We start from the raw sequence: 21,466 nt of genomic DNA on the forward strand, positions 1-21,466 counted from the left end.
AAGTGGTCAGAAACATTAAGTAGCTGCTATCAGAAACACTGATAGAGAACAGTGTAACTGACTACACAAAGCCCCTAGGGTGAGCTCTACATGGACTGGATTACTATTTTTTTTATTTTCAAACAGTTTTAAAAAAAGTATCCCCAAGTCTCCCCAGCCTTGTAATGAAAGGCAAAGTGGATCGAGAAACACAAAGTGAAACAAAAACTGAAAATGTGCAAACAGAAATATCCATGAATAAAAATTTTGAATGTAAATGTATGCAGAATCGACAGGTGACAGGATCCGAACAGAAACATCGAGTGACGTTTACAAAACTAAAACTGAACCATGCAAAGACCATAAAGACAGGCAATCGTCAATAAAGAGAGACAAAAAAAAAGGATAAAATGTTGTGTACAGGATTTCATTCAACCATTCAAAACTAAAATGAGTTTTTTGTGAAAGGAAAAAAAAAAGCACAACATACAATAGTCTGTATTATAAACCTAAAAAAAAAACAGGTCTCAAATAAACCTAACAATTTCATTTTGATTAAAATTAGAAATAATATTGTACAGATTTTTCTACACTGTATACACTTACTTATATGCCATAATATATATTCTACTACAAATGTTCACCTGCGTAGGCCATAATAGGAAATGGGGCATATTCTTTTTCATGAAATACCAACAAGGCTCTGTCGGTGTGTCTGAAGCAATACAGATTTGATTCAATGAAATTTCCTGTGAAGCATGTCTATTTCTAGAAGTGGCTTATGGCAAACGGTCTACACATGACCTTTACTTAGACCTTACAGACTCAGAAATGCTGAAACAAAGCAATTTGTTTGGGTTAAGGTGAAAGACTGCTTTTCGACTAAAACAACCAAAGTTAGATGATTCATCACAACACAACGCTTTCACTAAGTGTATGTGCTGTGGAAAACGCTGCAAAGATGCTGCAGCGTGAGATGCAATTTTAAGCACACGCTCAATTTCTCCATCAGCAACAACCACATCTATAGATATCCTGTTGGGCTAGTGCCAACTTCCTGTGTTGCCTTGACAGTTTGCTGATGGGGTTTACTTTGGCAAGAAACATGCATGAAAAGTGTTACCCTCACCGAAAGTGTTCACTTTGCATTTTTATGCAACAAGAAAAACTAGGTGAAAAGTGTTTACCTCTGACTAGTACAAGACAAAAGCACACGAGCGCCTCCTGGTGGAGAATTGTTGCCATTCTACTCAAATTTACCTGCAGTACACTAGAGATGGAGTGATTTTAAAAGAAATCTAATTCTTATTTCAAAGTGGATTATCAATATGATGTGTAGCATAAGATTGGCAGTTCTGGGGGCAGGTAACTGTGTGTGTGCGCGTATATATATACATATTAGCTAGATCGAAAAATCGATAGATAAAATATTGGAACATTTTCCAGAATAAAAAATACTGGTCAGTATAAACTATTTGTCTGATTAGTTTGATTGTGCTCACTTTGTCTGCTTTTAGGACTTGTGGGAAATTCTGATTTGGGTCATATTTAGTGTCAAGCCACTCCTATACTCCAGACAATATCAGAAGCATCTTACTGGGCTGAGGAGACGAAGAACTGAAGCATTACTCAGTGGTCCAACGTCCCCTTTTCAGATAAAGGTAAATGTTGCATTTCATTTGGATATCAGGATCCCAGAGTCTGTAGAAAGAGGCCTGAGATAGGCACAGGCTCCCCATGACCCGAGGTAGTTCGGATAAGCGGTAGAAGATGAATGAATGAATGAATGAATGATTCCAGCAGGACTTGGCCCTTTCCCACAGTGGCAAAACTACTTGGAACTGGTTTGCTGACCGTGGTATTACTGTGCTTGACTAGCTGGCCAACTCACCTGACCTGAACCCTATAGAGAATCTATTTTGTATTGTCAAGAGGAAGATAAGAGACACCAGACCCCACAAGCCAGATGAGCTGAAAGGGACTTACATCATCTGATCGTCTCCATGCCACAATGCACTGATGCAGTAATTTGTGCAAAAGGAGCCCCAACCAAACAGTATAACCAAATATACTCAGACATTAGACTTTTCAGTATTATAAAGCATCTCTTTGATAATTTTATATAATATTTTGATATACTGGGTGTTTGATTTTCATGAGTTGTGAGCCATAATGATTTCACTTAAAAGATAAAGGCTTGAAATATTTCAGTTCATGTGTAATAAATATAAAATATATGAAAGTTTTACTATTTGAATTAAATTTTTACATGTGCATGAATTGAAACCATACATATGCAACTCAAAAAAAATAAAGAAATAAAAAATCTTTTTTTAAAAGGTTAAATCTCAAAATCTCCAATTAAAATATATTCTGATGTGGCATTTACATTGTTCCTAAGAGTATGATTCCAAAATGTATGAGTTTACCACACACAGACAGACAGACACACACAGTACAGCTCCACCACAAACCTTGTGTAAGTGTATGAATCAAAAGAAGTCTCTCAGAATTACATCAACATGTCCCAGGAATTCATATCCGAGTGAAAGATAAATGGATCAAACAGTGCGCATGCCTGGTCCTGAAACCTACCTTGTGGAATGTGAGCAGGCTTTCTGCATCTAAAGGACACTCTTAGACTTTTTAATTAATGTTAAGAATTGGACTGTTGACAGAAATTCTGCTACTGCTATTAGACTTTCTTAAATATGACTTTCTTAAGATTTCTTAAAAATACAGAAACAATGCACTGAAATTGAGATAAAAATAATATGATTAACGAGGGTCAATTCTCATAAAGGGAAAATGACATTTTGCAGCAATTTGATCGTGCCAGGTGGGCTTCAGGTCATGCATGTGCACTCTGTGTGAACCAATGAATGAATCAACATTTTTTGAATTGTTAAGTTGTACTCATAGACAAGACTTGCGTGTGTGTGTGTGTGTGTGTGTGTGTTTGTGTGTGTAAACTAAACAGTCATAAATTCTGTTCTACTCTTTCAAACAAAGCTATTGTAACATCTGCTGTGATCCTAGATTTCGAAATCAAACCTTCACAAAAACAGGATTACATTCAGTTTTCTTTTTTAAGAATAATACATATGGTTTAGCTTTACGCTTGTGTTTTCATTCCATATCAATACCAATAAAATTATTCCAGACATTCCTAATGATAGAAATCCTTCATATTAGTATACGCTAAACCCATTCTGCAGGAAATGATCGAGGCTGGTGAAGTTAAATCACCAGTCAGTTTCCCTTTTTAAACATTTCCACTGTATCCCTGTGACCAAATGACTCTAGTCCACATGGCTAGGACTAACCTGTGGTCAGTGAGTACAGCCACTGCGGATGGATGGCTGGAGCAATAAGACAGGTACAGCATTCGGATCTGGCACATCATGTTCATGTAACAGCCACCGAGGCGCTGCTGGCCTTCAGGCATCCTGAGACAGACGCACATGGGAGTAAGATAATTAGATTTTAGTATCCCTGTACAGGTTTTCAATATTTGCTGTTGCTTAGTACCATTCGGATTTCCAAACTGTTTGCTCTCTCCAACACCCACTAATCTAAGATGTCTTGGCACTTTACTCCTGACAAGGTGCCAGAGCTGGTGTCTAATACATGTCTAATACAGCGGAAAACTAATGCTGGTTCTCTGTATGCAAGATGAGATTCTGCATTAAATAATGATATCCTGGTACAGAGGAAAAGGTTCTCATTCTGTCCGTCAAGCTGTTGTACTTTTACATGTGCCATTAAAAATATATAACAGTGCAGGATATTAAGACTTCTGTTTCCATATTTCAGTCACATATTTAACAAGAGTAGACAGATAGACATACAAATAGACAGTACAGACAGACAGACACAAACTAAAAGGCTTGCATCCCAAAATCTCTCATCCCACCAGCGACTCCATTGTAGTGAATCACTAGCCTATGCAACCCCTATAATGGGCAGGGATAAGGACAAATCAATGAAAAGAAGAAAAAAAAACTGAGGTAAAAAAATATAAAAACAGGCAAAAACCCCCCCCAAAAAAACAGCAAACACTTTGAAACCTTTCAGACTAGACAAAGCCATTTCTACAGAAAACTACACAAGAGAATGTGACACTTTGATTTGCAGGAAAGAGAGAAATGTGTGCGAGACAGTTTCTAATAACCTGCTTGCATGCTGTGGGTAACACATCACTGTACTAATCCCAATCATCTAGTTTCATATTCATTTTGTATATGTAGATAATGTACTGTATATCAAATGAAATGATTTTTCTGTGCTGCATTTAATAATTAACTGTCTTTTTGTCCAAATTTGATTTGCCTTTTGCCTCATTCGAAATGCAAAGATTGTGACTTTAAAGTAAATATTAAGCTTCTGAAAAAAAAAAAATCACAAACTTCTGTATGTAAATTAGGCTGAATGCGAAGTGTCTACGACTCCCACATGCTTTCAGAAGATGGCGAGAAAAAGAAAACTTTTTATATTGTACACAAGAAGCTGGCTTTCAACAGTGATTTTAAACAGACTGTAGGTTGTAGAAACTCAGCATATATATTTTAAATCACTTTCTAGCTAGGAATGCTAGGCTAATATTAGTTGCTGCCAATCTTTAGCTGGCTAACAGCCAAAGTTAACTGCTTAATGAGAATTTCGGTAAAACATGAAATGTTAATGCTTAGTTTTAACGCCACATCTCTTTGCATCATATTATTAATGTGAGTGTGACAGATGATTATGACTAAATGGCTAAAGGTTTGGCCAAACTAAAGGTGTCTACTACTTGCTAGCTTACTCACATTTAGCCTATCATACATTAAATCTGTATTTTGAAGATATTTCTTTAGGTTTATGTTGTTAAAGGCAAATCTTATACATAGCAAGTCAAACTTGTCAAATGTTAATTCATAGTGTGTGCGTATTTTACTATATTGAACAACCCACTTCTTTAAAACAATTGTGTACTAGTCAGTTGCTTTTTATTGTATTATTGTACTGTCCCGCCTTGCGCTGGTTGCGCACACGCACTTTAGGTAGTAGCTTGTAGATCAGTACTGGAAGAAAGTGGTAGCCAAGTGGTTAAGATGGTTAAGGTGTTGGATTACTGATTATAATGCTGTGATCTCAATATCCCAGGTCCAACACGCCGCCACCTCTGGGCCCTTGAGCAAGGCCCTCAGCCCTCAATTGCTCAGTTGTATAAAATATAAGTGGCTCTGTATAAGGGTGTCTGCCAAATGCTGTAAACGTAAAATGTTGATCTATGTAGTGTAGTTAGTTCTGTGTTTTATAGCCTCATGATCCTGGAGAAATGTAGATTTATTTTACTATATACCATCTCTATATGGTTGAAATGACCAATAAAAGCTTCTTGACATGACTTGATATGATTCACATTCTTCTAGAGACATTGCATCCTCCATCTACCGAGACCATTATTGCCTGATTACATTAAATATAGATAATATCCTAATTTTAATCAATACAGACAGCTGCTCCAACCGTACATACAATGTGGTTTGAGTACGGCAGTACATCATTATCAACAATTAACTTTTATGTCGAAACTCACTTGCTGCATTCCTCTAAAGCCGCACAGAGTCCCTGCTGGAAAGTAAGTATTTCCTCCAAGTTCCCACATAAACTGCTGCTCTCAGCACTGGAAACCCTGAAGAATGAACACACACACACAGTTACACACAGACACACACACGGACATGGACACACACACGGACATGGACACACACACGGACATGGACACACACACGGACATGGACACACACACGGACATGGACACACACACGGACACGGACACGGAAACAGACACACACGGACACGGAAACAGACACACACGGACACGGAAACAGACACACACGGACACGGACACGGAAACAGACACACACACGGACACGGAAACAGACACACACACGGACACGGACACGGAAACAGACACACACGGACACGGAAACAGACACACACGGACACGGAAACAGACACACACACGGACACGGAAACAGACACACACACGGAAACGGACACACACACGGACACGGACACACACACGGACACGGACACGGACACACACACGGACACACACACGGACACGGACACACACACGGACACGGACACGGACACACACACGGACACGGACACGGAAACAGACACACACACACGGACACGGACACACACACGGACACGGACACACACACGGACACGGACACACACACGGACACGGACACACACACGGACACGGACACACACACGGACACGGACACACACACGGACACGGACACACACACGGACACGGACACACACACGGACACGGACACACACGGACACACACACGGACACACACACGGACACACACACGGACACGGACACGGACACGGACACGGACACACACACGGACACGGACACACACACGGACACGGACACGGACACACACACACGGACACGGACACGGAAACAGACACACACACACGGACACGGACACACACACGGACACACACACGGACACGGACACACACACGGACACGGACACACACACACACACGGACACACACACGGACACGGACATGGAAACAGACACACACACGGACACGGACACACACACGGACACGGACACATACACGGACACAGACACGGATACGGACACGGACACGGAAACAGACACACACACACGGAAACAGACACACATGGACACGGACGGACACGGACACGGACACACACACGGACACGGACACACGCGGACACGGACACACACGCGGACACGGACACACGCGCGGACACGGACACACGCGCGGACACGGACACACGCGCGGACACGGACACACACTCGGACACGGACACACACACGGACACGGACACACACACGGACACGGACACACACACGGACACGGACACACACACGGACACGGACACGGACACGGACACGGACACACACACGGACACACACACGGACACACACACGGACACACACACGGACACACACACAGACACACACACGGACACACACACAGACACACACACAGACACACACACGGACACACACACGGACACACACACGGAGACGGAGACGCACACAGACACACACAGACACACACAGAGACGCACACACAGACACAGAGACGCGCACACAGACACAGAGACGCGCACACAGAGACGCGCACACAGAGACGCGCACACAGAGACGCGCACACAGAGACGCGCACACAGAGACGCGCACACAGAGACGCGCACACAGAGACGCGCACACAGAGACGCGCACACAGAGACGCGCACACAGAGACGCGCACACAGACACAGAGACGCGCACACAGACACAGAGACGCGCACACAGACACAGAGACGCGCACACAGACACAGAGACGCGCACACAGACACAGAGACGCGCACACAGACACAGAGACGCCCACACAGACACAGAGACGCACACACAGACACAGAGACGCACACACAGACACAGAGACGCACACACAGACACAGAGACGCACACACAGACACAGAGACGCACACACAGACACAGAGACGCACACACAGACACAGAGACGCACACACAGACACAGAGACGCACACACAGACACAGAGACGCACACACAGACACAGAGACGCACACACAGACACTGAGACGCACACACAGACACTGAGACGCACACACAGACACAGAGACGCACACACAGACACTGAGACGCACACACAGACACAGAGACGCACACACAGACACAGAGACGCACACACAGACACAGTTTTTTACTGACTAAGAAATGCTAAAAACGTTAAACAGATTAAATACAAGAATATGACGATAATAGGTTTTATAGTGCAGTATTATGAAATCCTCAAAACTGATTGGTCAAAAGGTCTTGATTCATTTTCATAACAGCACAGCTGCAGGGTTTATACACATGCCCTTGTTCTGTTACATTTCTATCTGTATAGTAGTCTAGTACATTTGCTGACATTTAAAAAAAAAAAAACATTTTGTGTTTTTACATTTTCATTTTCTGGTGGGAACTTTAATAAAATACTTATTTACTCTCCATTGTTTTGCTTTTTTTCCTTATGTTCCTCCCTGTCTTTCTTTGTTTGACCATATGATTCTCAAATATATATTTAATTATGTTATGCATTATGATGATTGTATACTAATTAATCATTATTTTAAACATGCATTTTCAATTTAGAAAGTGAATTCACCTACGTAAACCAAAGTGTAATCGCTAAAGCGGGTTAAAAGAGGGAAAAAAAATTGCTCCCAGCTAAAAACAACAGAAATGTTTACAATTCATATTATATAATATAATAATAATTCATCTAATAATTCTGCTACACTTTTTTTTACATATGTAACATTAACAAAGATGTAATCATATCTCTGTCATTTCACTTTAACATTGATTCTCCTGGTTTTGAAATATGAAGTACCCACTCATCCCAAAAGTCTTGTCTTGTAACAAGCTGCATTTTTTTTTTTTTTTTTTGCATTAACAGACAACATTTTAACTGATGAGACAAAGTGCATTCGAGTGACTTCTAAAGCATCTTATTTTATAAAAGCATAGATTAAAAGTGTACATGCTGTTGACAAATTCTGTTTCCAGGATGTTCCGTGAACACTAATTTCCTTCTGGTTTATTTACCAGTCAAAGTTTGTTATTAGTCATCATTTTGTGACAGAAACAGATCACACTCTTACTTTTAGTTTGCTGCTTTAACCAACTTGCTGTTTGTTATTCAGTTGGATATTTAAAGTCAGTTCTATTATTTTAAAAAATAATTTTATTTAATAATTCTAAAATAATTCTATACTAAAATAACCACATAGCAATTCTCTGCGATTAAAGAAATGCAAGATGCACAGTCCATTAGAAATTATTACATATCTTGACAATGACTCAAAAGACACAGGTCCAGTTAAACATGTAGCGTTTTTTAAAATAACCTTAAATTGTTAACCAAATTAAAGTTACATATTAAAATGGTGTGATTTCTTGGTAAATTCTTGCTTACTTGTCGCTGCCCTGTAGAGGTCGCAGATAGGCGGTGAGAACGGCCTGGAGCTCTTTCACAAACTCACGCTCATGCTCCAGGATGTCTTGTACCACCTAAGACAAAACCACAACAATGTCACGAGCATGTGGTCTTTCCCCAGAAGCCTGTAACACCTTTGGTTTGACCTTATTATCCGAATTCTATCCATTGCAGGAACTCACCACATTGTAGTAGTTTTTGGTCAGCTGTGGAACGTCGAATCCTTTCACTGCTTTGGGGGAGATTGGTTTTTCTACACAATACAACAAATTCAGCCGATGTTATTATGAATAAACAGCACCGTAATTCACAGCAATTATGTTAATCAGTCCCTTGCTGAGTTTTTTGTGACTGCTGTGGCTGCAGATCCAAATATCATGAAGTCGCTTGATTTTGAGTTTATTTCAGTGCTCACAAAATCCTAGAGGCACTGATTAATTACAGCAGATAGAGTCAAAGCATTCTTATATTTATATCCATCAGTTTTCTGTCGCTACAATACTCTGCAAGCATTCTGCAAACTTGTCATACAGATAATGGTACAAGTCTTGTTTAAAAGAACTAGTAGAACTAGCTTCGTGTTGTACAGCACTTGTTGCAGAAAGTGTGAAAAATTACCAAGATTTGCTAGCAAAGTGAAACCAGAGTGTTGCTTTTCGATGTTTCTTGAAAGAAAAAAGTTGTAAAGCGCTCAGTAGGATGAAATATGATACTGACGTGCTTCGGAGTTACTGAAGTCCTGCAGAACAAATAGCTAAAATTGTCTGTACACACAATCTAGACACACACTGCAAATAAATGATTTGGCAAGTAAAAATATCTATAGTGGAATTTATCTAGCGTGATCTATTAAAAGGTTACGACCCCGATTAATACGTGGATTTCTTAAATTAGTTTTTATTTTCAGCAAGAGTTTTAATCTCTTGCCATCATTTTACTTAATACTAACAGTTATTTCAGGAGAGAAGGAAAAATATCTGCTTAAAGATTTTTGCTTTAAGCCTCAAAATGATTGCGTCTACAAATGTATATAATGGTCTTATGCAATCATATGCAAAACATTTCATGAGCAACACTATTAAATACTGAGTAGGGTCTGCCTTTGCTCTCAAAACTGTCTCACTCCTTCATGGCATGGATTCCACATGATGTTGGAAACGCTCCTTTAACATTCTGATCCATGTTGATATTTTGATATTCTTTGACATCAATAGTTAGAGGTGATCTACTCGACTATAAACTGTTGTAGAATTGACATTAATTACATTATTTACTGTCCAGTGTCACCCAAATGAGGATGGTTCCTCTCAAGGTTTCTTCCTCATATCATCTGAGGGAGTTGTTCCTTGCCACCATCACCACAGGCTTGCTCATTAGTGGATAGATGTTAGAGATATATAGTAATTTAGTTTTAAACTTTACAATTTGTATTCGGGTTTCTATGATTCTGTAAAGCTGCTTTGAGATAATGTCTAAGGGCCTTTTTACAGCTGGTCACTTCATGTGTTTTCTCTGATCCGATAGCTATCTGATTTGTTAAAACTGTTCCATTTACATTAGGCCACATAAATGCGTCTTGGCGAATCGGATATCAATCCGATCTTTCTACTTCTGTCCAAAAAAATGCAAATATATTTTACCTCATTTCCAGAGTAATTGGAATGGAACACGCTTTGGTGTATGCGGTTTTCAGAATGCAATTAAAAAGAATATGAAAAAACTTGTTACGACGGTTATGCTATAAAAAACAGCATTTACTGTTTGCTGCATTTTAGCTGGGCAGCAGTGCATTTTAAGACCCAACGAGACATCTGGGTGAAAGACAACCTGCGAGTGACGTACTTCCGTTTGGGAGGAGTATAGCGCTGACGTATATGGCTTGAACAACCACATTCATTTACACCTGTCCAGTTTCATCTGAAATGCGTCCCAGACCACCTCCTGAAGTGGTTTGAACAATCGGATTTATATCCGTCTCGAAAACGTTTCGGAGGGCATTTACACCTGGTCTTTTTACGATCGTTTAGCTATCCGATCACAGAAAACGCATAAAGTGACCAGGTGTAAAAAGCCTCTAAGTGATAAATGCACTATACAAATAAACCGAATTGAAATGAATCTACTGGGTTCTGATCTGGTGACTGTAGCAGCCAACTAAAGGAGACTGAACTCATGTCATATTAATGATTATAGTTTGAGACGATTTTTGCTTTGTGAAATGGTGCGTTATCATGTTAGAAGTAGCTATTAAAAGATGGTAAAATGGCTGCATTGATATGATGAGTGGCCAAAGTGAAGAACTTTCCCAACACCATCACACCACTTCCTCCAGCCTAGACTGTTCACACAAAAAAGTTTGGGTCTATGGATTCATGCATTTGGCACAAAATTCTGACCTACCGTATTTGAACCTCAGCAGAAATCAAGACCATGTTTTCCAGTCAACTGTCCTGATTTAGTGACTCTGTGCCCATTGCAGCCTCAGCCTTCTGTTCTTGGGTGTCTAAAGTGGAACCTGACGTGGCCTTCTACCTCAATGTGTCGTGTTGTGCATTCTGAGATGCTTTTCTGCTCACCACAATTGTACAGAGTGGTTATCTGCTAATCCAAATAAGTCTAATTAAGCTAATTTAATCAGCTGCTTAATTCTACTTAGTTACTGAGGCTGATTATATTATTAGCTAAAGCTAACTTTGCCTTCTCTTTCTATATCAGAGTTCCACATCCATGTCCTTTGCCTCAAACACATATTGTGCAATATTTAATAAAACGCACTAAAATAATTAAACAAGCATAAACAACCCTCTGACCTTTTTCAGAGAGCTGTATAAGAGATACACAGTCCCTTAATACGAGGATGATGTAATGTCAACTGATTGAACATGACCTTGGTTTGAATTACTGACCAGGAAGGATTGTGGGTACAAGTTTGAAACGAAGGACTGACCATGACCTCGCATACTGGACTGGGTTACTCACCACATGGTTTGACCTCTCGGACATAGTTGCTGGGGAACCATCCAGTCTTGCCATTGAGCGTTCCCTCCCACCACCCTCCCTCTTCCTGCCGGGTTACATGGATCAGCTCGCCCTTGTTGAACGACAGCTCGTCTTCGTTGTTCTGCTTGAAGTTAAAGCGTGCCTTCACCACCAGCTGGCCGCCGGCTCCATTTTCTGACATCTCCTGCATCCAAAGGCACACAGATTGTTATATGTTTAGGCATGTAGGCTATTACCGAGACCTTTAACTCCATGAGCCAGGATCTCTTACTCTGGTCCAAGGTCTTACCACTGCTTTTGATTGTCTCCGCAAGGATCTGGACTTTGAGATGGATGATGACGAGCTTGACAAATTAGGAGCGGAGGAGCTGGACTGCGGACATGGCCTCTCAGTATCACGATCTAGCAAGAGGAAAAGGGAAAGAAAGAGAAGGAATGAAGGAGAGAGAAAGAACGAGAGAGAGAGAAGGGGAGGGACAGGAGAGAGAGAGAGAGAAAAACAGACAGACATATATAGAGTCTGTAACTGAATAGTAAAACACATTTCTATTCTAACTGTGAAGAGGATTCAGAATACTTTTCATTTATTATTTTTTGCTAGAAGAATTATTTTCAGGGCTCTTAAAAAAAGAATGACACTTACTTTTAATTCTAATGGCTACTGAGCATGTATTTTTATTAAATACTTAGATAATTACATAGATCAGTGATGTTTTTGTGACGAAACAGCCAGCATGTCTTTAAATGTGAAGAATGCAACAATTGTCATTTTCTGAATAAAAAAATGCTCTTTTGCTTTTATTATTGTTGTTATTATTATTATTATTATTATTATTTAATAACTAATAATTTATTAATTTAATAATAATAAATAAATGTATAATAAATGTAATTTATTAATTTAATAAACAAAATTATCTCCAGTTCATTTCAATAGACATGCTACAAATCCGTTTTATTTAGTTTACAATACAGTCTTTTCATGTCTTTCGTGAAGCTTGACGTGACATCTGAGAAGTACAAAAATGCTTTGTAGCCATTTCCACTTATACTTCAGGTCTGTGAAGCCCTATATATTCAGACAGTCTCCTCACTGAGCTGTATTCACACCACGCTTTCCACAACTCTCATTTCCAGCTCTCTGTTTGTCCACAACCTTTATGTAGCAGTAATGGATCTACAAGACCGATAGATCTGACAGACTGTAATCAAACATTTACACACCTCCAAAAACACCCTGCAGATCAGAAGTCACAGTCCTGCTTTCATGCTTTCAGCCCTGAAAGCTTCAATCTGGACTGCATGCTGATAACATATAAAAGCAGTGCCCTGTCCAATACACTTGTCGTGTACACAGTGAGTGTTATGTTTTATATTTTGAACAGAATGCTGCTCTGCAGGAGCCATCATGCCTCCAGATTACCTCTGTTTCACACAGTGCTGCTCTCCTGCTTTGACTACACAATCAGAGTAAAATAGGCTTCTCAACACCTCCAGCACAGAGCTGTGTGTGGTTTTGTGTGATGAGGTACCGTTTCTCAACCGCCAGAAACTGAAATAAAACAATTAAAAAAAACTGACATAAGGCTGTAAACCTGATTAAAACAAACACGCATTTCACATTTTCTCTTAACTGTACAGAACAAAGGGCCACGTCCGTGTGCCAGTATACAACAGACAAATTTACTCTCCTCCATTCTGTTCCATCCTTCTGTTAACCTTCATTTGGTGTGTGCATGAAGTCATTTATATTTATCAAGCTTGAGCTACAGCATGGAAAGCCTTCATGCATAAAGAGCTATGAGAGAGAGAGAGAGAGAAAGAGAGAGAGAGAGAGAGAGAGAGAGAGAGAGAGAGAGAGAGAGACAGGCAGAGAAAAAGAGAGAGAGAGAGAGAGAGAGAGAGAGAGAGAGAGAGAGAGAGAGAGAGAGAGAGAGAGAGAGAGAGAGAGAGAGGCAGAGAAAAAGAGAGAGAGAGAGAGAGAGAGAGACAGAGAGAGAGAGAGAGAGAGAGAGAGAGAGAGAGACAGAGACAGAGACAGAGAGAGAGAGAGAGAGAGAGAGAGAGAGAGAGAGAGAGAGAAAGAGAGAGAGACAAAGGGATTGAGAGAGAGAGGGAGAGAAAGAGAGAGAGAGAGAGAGAGAGAGAGAGAGAGAGACACTTGTGTAACACACTCAGGCTGTGAGCAAACAGGGCACAGAATCCATGTGCTTATGCAGATGCAGTCAGTTGCTCAAACAGACTGCTCAATAAACAACTGTGTGCTGGCCAGAACAGAAACAGGGAGCTGCTGCTACTTCAGTGTGAGACCCCATTCACACTTACAGGGGTTTTCCCATTTTTACCGCCTGGGACCTATTTAACCAAGTATAACAAGATCCACAGAAAACTTTAACACTATCTTTACTCATTTAAGTGTAATCATATATTTAATTTATAAGAACAATAAGATTTGGACTCTTAATTTAGTCTCTTTAGAGAACACATTTTTATTTAAATTGACATTAGATTCTATTTCACATTTCTACACATTCTACACATCAACATTGCTGTTGAGATTTAGAGATCTCAATGAGGCTTTAATTTTCACCTCTCTAGCCTTACAAGTTAATAATAATAATAATAATACATTTTATTCACAGACTGCTTTTCAAGATACTCAAAGATGCTTTACATAATTATATAGTCATTATCTAACACAATTAAGCCATATAAAGTACATTATATTGTACTGTGTATACAGCACTGGATAATATCAGAGAAAATAAAAGTGTAATGCTGAGTGCAGTCTGCATATTATACCAGAAAATGCAGTTAATGTTCGGCTAGGACAGTTTGCTGCTGCTCAACTGGTGGGAAAAAAATTGCATACCCCGTCTATGAGTCAATGACCCCTGGGAATCCCTGGATACCACTCTATGGTATGTGAATTTTCAGAAGAAAAACCAGCTCGCTGCTGTCAATATAATCTACAATATATGACCAAAATGTGTGTGGATGATGTGTGACCATCATGCCAATATGTAGGCCATCTCCAAACTTGCCACAAAGAACGAAAGTACACAATTGTCTAGAATTCCTGTGTAAGCTGTAGCGTTACTGCAAATAAGAGGCTCCAGCAGGATGTCCCTGTGCACAAAGCAAGACTTATAAAGACAGGGTTTGTCAATGATGGTGTGTAAAATCTTGAGTGTCCTAAACAGTGCCCTGACCTCAATGCCACTGAACAACTTTAGGATGAATTGGAGCACTGACTCGGTGCCAGGTCTTCTCGTCCAACATCAGTGCCTGACCTCATTACTGCTCTTCAGGCTGAATGAGCACAAATCCCCACAGCCACACTCCAAACACTAGTCAAAAGCCTTCCCAGAAGAGTGGAAGAATGTTAGAACAAAAAAGAGGGAATAAACACACACATATGGGGTGCTCAACAAACACAGCAGCTGATAAAGCCTCCACATGCTTTTTGACCATAATCTTATAGAGACTGGAAATTCAACCATGAATAAGATTTCAATACATTTCTGTACTCTAGACTCACAACCTTTCTCTGCCTTTTATTGTTGTATGTCTAGAAACAATATTTTGGCCAAAGTCTTCTGATGAAAGTGATAGAATGTGTTAGGATTAGGCTCCACTTTTCAGATGTCTGTATTAAAGATCTTTCTATACTTTAGAGCCTTATATATGTGGCTATACCTCTCCACACATCCCTTAGGTCTTAACAGCACACCATTGCAAGCAGAAAATGTATTTTCACTTTATCCTTATGCTTTATTTGATTTGTCAAGGCTTAAGCAACATGATATTATTGGATTAACTGTGAATTCCACAATCTTCCAGAGAACATCAGTACAAAATATGAAGCTGTGTGGCAAAGTAACTGGAACTAAATCCAAAAGGAACAACTCCCCAAGACTAAATCCATGACTGTAGATCTGATACTGATCATATGGAGAAATTGGGAAAAGCTGAGTCAAAGGTCGAATTTAAATGTGGCTGGAATGTTGTGGGGGACTTCGGGAACAGTGGTGATGCAAGAAAGCGCTCTAACGTTAAAGCGGAAAAGCAGGACAAGTCTAAAATTCTAAACAAAATAAGGAAAAATATGTGAGGTACTTTGTACTTTTTTAAGATGTACTCTAAGCATTGTTATTTGATTTCCAGTAAACTTGTGCAAAAATCACTGTCGTGATGCACAGGAAACAAGAACCTCTTGAACATTCAGAGTTCAAGTTCATTATCCTTAAATCCTACAACCCTGCATTACAGAACTAGTTAATTTCATATTCCATGCACCCTCTGGTAGTGGATCACACCCTAACCACTGACCCACCACAGATGATTCATACCTTCTGAAAATATCATACAAAATCATTTTGGTAATTTGCTTCAAAGGCAATTAGACAAATTATATATTAAAAATGATGAGAGAGCTGAGCCAATGCAGTTATTTTGGGTAATGGATGTGAACTGTAGGAAATGTATTAATAGTCTAGCCATGAGCAATGCAAACACAAGCTGTGTCCCAAATGACCTACTATACACTATGCACTATGTACTCTATTCTAGAAGGGTAGGATCATGTCAAATGGAATACTAAGGGTCATTTTACTAACCGGAAGTATAAGCCAAATCCAAGTTAATGGCAAATGATGTCAAACGCACGTAATGTGACATCACTAGCTATAGCACAGTGTACAGTGAATTTTTAAAATGTTAAACAATATACTATACAAAGTGGGCTAATAAAAAAAAGACGTGTAAAATCAGTCCATAAAAGTGTTGTCAGCCATTTTGAAAAAAATTTTTCGCCCTCATCCATCATCAGCACCTGGTAGCTCCGCCCCTTTCCGCTAAGTACGCAACTTTGTGCGTGTTTTTAAGTGTCCAATATTCCACACTTCATTTTTCCGGTTGAATATGTGCATCAACAGCTACCTGAAATTGTCATTGTGAACACACTATTTACACAACATACTACAAAACACTGTCATCTTGTGCGTAAGTATGTGATTTGGGACACAACTACTGATTTAGTGAGTTAACATAGCGGGGCACAGCATGACTAAAAACCAAATCTGTATAATCTGTCAAAAACTATTATTATTGATGTTCATGCAGAAAGATGTAGCTGATGGTACTAAGTAAAAGCCAAGGATTTTTCAGTGCCAGTTTTGCAGCATCTGTGAAAGACCTACTCTTACTGGTTTATGAGAGACCTTTAGTGTTCAATTTTCTGAGGAAAAAAAATAAACACAAGGCTTATTTAATGCCAAAACTTGTGCAGGGTTGTACACCCACCTTGTACACATGCACCCATTTCACACTGATATCATGAAGTAGAACATCATTATGTAGTGTAAGATATGTCATGTTCGCTGCCTGATAAATACCTTGAGTGGCGACGTTTACTGCTGACAGCGTAGACAGAATCTTGCTAAAATTCTCACCAGTATATAAGCTTTCAGGTTCAAACCCCTAGAAAAAGAAAAAGAAGATAACAGATAAAGTGAGAACCACCAAGTGAAACAGGAACCAGAATACAAATACACTGCTGAAAAAAAAAGGCTTCGGTGTAAACAGTCAGAAAAAGATCAGTATAAAGTTCAAACACCACTGAGGAACATATAATGATCTCCAAAATGGTCTCCACGTTGGTCATTCGCTCTCTACCCTTCACTACTCACAGTCTGCTATCCGTTTTCTTCCAACAGGTTAGGTTTCACATTTTAAATAAAACATCATAAATACAGGGTTTACATGGTACAACGATCTGTACTAGTCTTCTTATCTGTTAAAACCCCCTTTAACAGTTTTGCACAGGATAATATGAAGAATTAAAGAAGGTTATTGTGCTCTGTGAGGCAACTTACTGTTTGAACAGCTTTCACATGACATGAACAGAGACTTTATATATTTCACACTCAACTATCACGATAGTTCCCAGTTGTGTGTTTATAACCAAAATGATATCTTTTTTATAATTATGATCAAAATTCAAACCACTTTTAACTTGCCTGTGTCTCTATTCATGATAAAGCCTAATGATAAAATGAAAAAATGTGAATTATTTGAAGCGTTTTAAGTGTTTAGTGCATGCTTAAATTAAAATCAATGATCTAGAATAGCTGAAAACAAATGCATGACTTTCTTCATGGGCAAATTACATTTATAGTTTCCATCCCTCCAGCTATGAAGATGACTGTCTTGGCCAAATTCCCCCCTTTCCTACATTTTAGAGATGTTATCTTTAAGACTGCTAACTGAAGTGTCCTTTGTTATGTTTTTAGATGTATTCCTGCGTGTGTTCTCCTATTATCCATTCATCAGAAGCTGGGGAGTATGAGCTTACCATCAGACAGTAGACAAAAAGGTGGATCTTCCTACTGGTAAATTAAACACTTAGATCTGCTATTACATTCTGCTATGTTACCATCATTATAACAAATTGATTTACAAAGTTTCCAAGAGTTTATTTATATGTCCTCAAAGTAACAACATCCTTCCATTTATTTTCTATCACTTATTCGACACAGGGTCACTCTCTCTCGCTCTCCCTCTCTCTCTCTCTCTCACACACACACACATAACAATTTAGAGATGCATGCAACACATGTATTTGGGCTTAAGAAGGGTACATGGAGGAAACCTACAAAGCACAGGGAGAACAATTAAACACAGGGCAGAGGCAGGAATCAAACCCCCAACCCTGAAGGTGTGAGGCAAATGTGCAAAAGTTAAAAGACAAACAAAAAAGTGAAAAATATCCGGCACCATTCATTCATTCAAACACACATCACTTACATTTACACACAAACCATAAACACACACATGCAGTCTGAACACAAAGCAAATAGCTTAAAAATGGATTCGAAAATTTAGAGCATGTGTGTGTTAAAGTGTGTCCGCTAAAAGCAGAAGTGAAAGTTGGGTAAGTGGCTTCTTTATCCAGTCACATGGTTTACATCTTCTGTAAGTGATGACCTTCTTCTCAGGTCTCATATGTTCTGCTTTGAAACATGTTGTCCATCTGAATTGTAGCATCACATCCTGAAAGTGTTTTTTTTTTTTTTTTTTTTTTTTAACAATGCTAATACGGTGAATTTTCTTACTTCATTTTTGAACTAGTTTTAAATTGCGGACGTGTTTTAAAAAACGAACTAATGACACACGATCGAATGGACGAGCAAAATCGAGTCTTGGAAGAGAAGTTGCAAATATATATATATATTTTTTACTTTTAAAGCACAGATACAACCAAAACACCTTGAAAAATCCTGACGTGTCACTGCTAGTCCAACCTCACCTTCCAGGTGACAGTGCTGCCTGGACATGTTGCACCTACAAACTGGAAATAGCCCTTCGAATTGAATGAAAAAACAGCAGCAGCTGCTCTTCACAATTCAGTACTGCTTTTTTATTATTATTTCAATAATTATAAGTCCCCTGATGGCTTCTCTTCCCAACGCAGCATCCAAACTGTTGCGCAAGTTTCTATATTCATAAAATAAAGTAACAAAAAAAAAAAACTATACCATGAACTCATTTTAGCAGAAAAAGCTGCGAAAAACAGTAACAAATTGATAATTATGCTGTAACCGGCTCAACAAGCCAACAGAATAAACAGTGATACAGGATACAGATTCCTAAAAAGTTCCTATTAGTGCAATGAAATCTGAAACCATTCTGTCTCAAAATGTGTGTATTTTATTCATCTACAAATGTCTCCGACCTGCAAAGAAGAGTTCTTATATTACTGGCTCTCCAGCTAGACATTAAATCAACAATATCTGTCCATGCATATGTGATTTTGTTTATTAGTTTATCTAAACAGAGCAACATGTCGGTTATACACAATGTTCTTCTCCACTAGTTCAATCACTAAGAGCACTTTCTTAGAAAATAGTTCTCTCATGCAGACTTAATATTGATCTCTGATTATTAATATATCTCCATAATATACAGTCCACTTCTATGCATATGTCCTGGGTTGAGTTAAGGAGACTGATGCATTAATAATAATAATAATAATAATGTATAATGACAGCTTACCTCAACCTTTAAGGAAACACATCCTTTCAAAAACTCCCGAATGTTGCCAAGGCAGTCGGCTTCACTTTTAGGATCCGGACAATACTGCAAAAAGCAATCAATTAATGAACACCACAAATGTCCCGATGTGTACACGATCTCCTGCAACCGGACGAGAAACACGAGCCTATTATGTTTTGTCCCGTATTTGTTGAGTTAGTGCACTGGTTCTGTCGTGTTTGCTCTTGTATTTAACGCTCACAGCTCTGTTTCCTCGTCACACCAAGCTTTGTGGAGGAAGTGACGATCTGCTCAGGCTCTAGCGACAAGTACGGACACATTAAAGCTGGGCTTCGGTGCAGAACACTATCGCTACGTTATATATTCTGTCCTGCGCACCGCTTTGAGCTAATATGCTTAGCAACATGCTAAACGGAAGCTAACACAGCAGGCCTTTATCGGCTGTAGTACGGTGTAAAGGGCTCATATTTTTACGTTCAGCACATTAACTAGTTCTGAAACCCAAACAGAAAGCTAAGCTAAAATATTTATTTCTATTTACATCTATTCATACACGATAAATGTGTCTGGATTTGATTGTTTTGGCTTATACAAGCAGTTTAATAGCTTGTTTGAATGCAGCGGTTACGGAAATGAAACCACAGACTAAATTGTTGGGTATATAATGTTATATTATATATACACACAAACACACACAGCTAGCATAGTACAGTATAGCGGCTGGTAGAAAGGACCAGCTTTGTTATAGTGTAACACGATACAGAAGACGTTAGAGAATGCGGAACATTTGGTCCTGAGACAGGAAGTCGGAGTTTACATCGCAATTAAACAGGGCGTTTTTAGATCATTTTATCAGTAAATAAGGGATTTAGTACGGAAGCCTTTTTACGTGTTATTTCTATCCTAGAACACAGCACGTACTTATCCATGCGGTATGATGGAAAGCGTCGTCGTCCCTTTATACCATCCTATTCACTTTATTTAAGCTTCCAGTTTAAAAGTAACCATAAAGCACAGTACAGTCACTTTAGATCAGTGTTATTTATACACCGGAATCCCGTTACCTTTGTAATAGATCCCGGGACGAGTCGCTCCATAAGCTTACACAAGACGGATCCATCTCGAAGTGACGCTTTGAGAAATCCCTCTGGATCCGCGATGTTCTTTTTAGGCGAATTGAGGACTCCTAATGAAATGAGCCAGGTGACAGTTTGTTCCTCCGGGTTCATGGCTGATATCGAGCCACACTGCTGCAGCACACAGGCCGCTGCGCACTGCTGCTGCCCACATCCGCAACACTTCTGCTTTGCGGAACAGCGTTCAAAACCAGCAGCACAGCATCAGCCCTGACTCTTCAACAAGAGGATAACGTGCATCCCGCCAACACTGACTA

At 39.5% G+C, this 21,466-nt stretch overlaps 1 protein-coding gene across 3 annotated transcripts in view; it reads right to left on the reverse strand.

Annotated features, from left to right (window-relative positions):
- The window catches only part of arhgef6 (Rac/Cdc42 guanine nucleotide exchange factor (GEF) 6), a 34,337-nt gene extending 12,943 nt beyond the window's left edge, over nt 1–21,394 (reverse strand). For 2 of the 3 annotated variants that reach the window (XM_060885424.1, XM_060885423.1), the window contains exons 1-9: nt 21,138–21,394; nt 20,074–20,157; nt 17,415–17,499; nt 12,308–12,420; nt 11,998–12,202; nt 9,201–9,271; nt 8,998–9,092; nt 5,561–5,656; nt 3,306–3,428 (exon numbers count right to left, since the gene is read on the reverse strand). In XM_060885424.1, the coding sequence (XP_060741407.1) occupies nt 3,306–3,428; nt 5,561–5,656; nt 8,998–9,092; nt 9,201–9,271; nt 11,998–12,202; nt 12,308–12,420; nt 17,415–17,499; nt 20,074–20,157; nt 21,138–21,302 (1,037 nt within the window). In that variant the 5' untranslated portion in view covers nt 21,303–21,394. Of the gene's footprint in view, nt 1–3,305; nt 3,429–5,560; nt 5,657–8,997; nt 9,093–9,200; nt 9,272–11,997; nt 12,203–12,307; nt 12,421–15,230; nt 15,370–17,414; nt 17,500–20,073; nt 20,158–21,137 lie in introns of those variants that run through there. The other variant, XM_060885425.1, reaches the window with a different exon arrangement.
- Nucleotides 21,395–21,466: the final 72 nt, after the last annotated feature.

This window comes from Tachysurus vachellii, chromosome 13 (assembly GCF_030014155.1).
Source record: "Tachysurus vachellii isolate PV-2020 chromosome 13, HZAU_Pvac_v1, whole genome shotgun sequence".
Classification (NCBI taxonomy): Eukaryota; Metazoa; Chordata; class Actinopteri; order Siluriformes; family Bagridae; genus Tachysurus; species Tachysurus vachellii.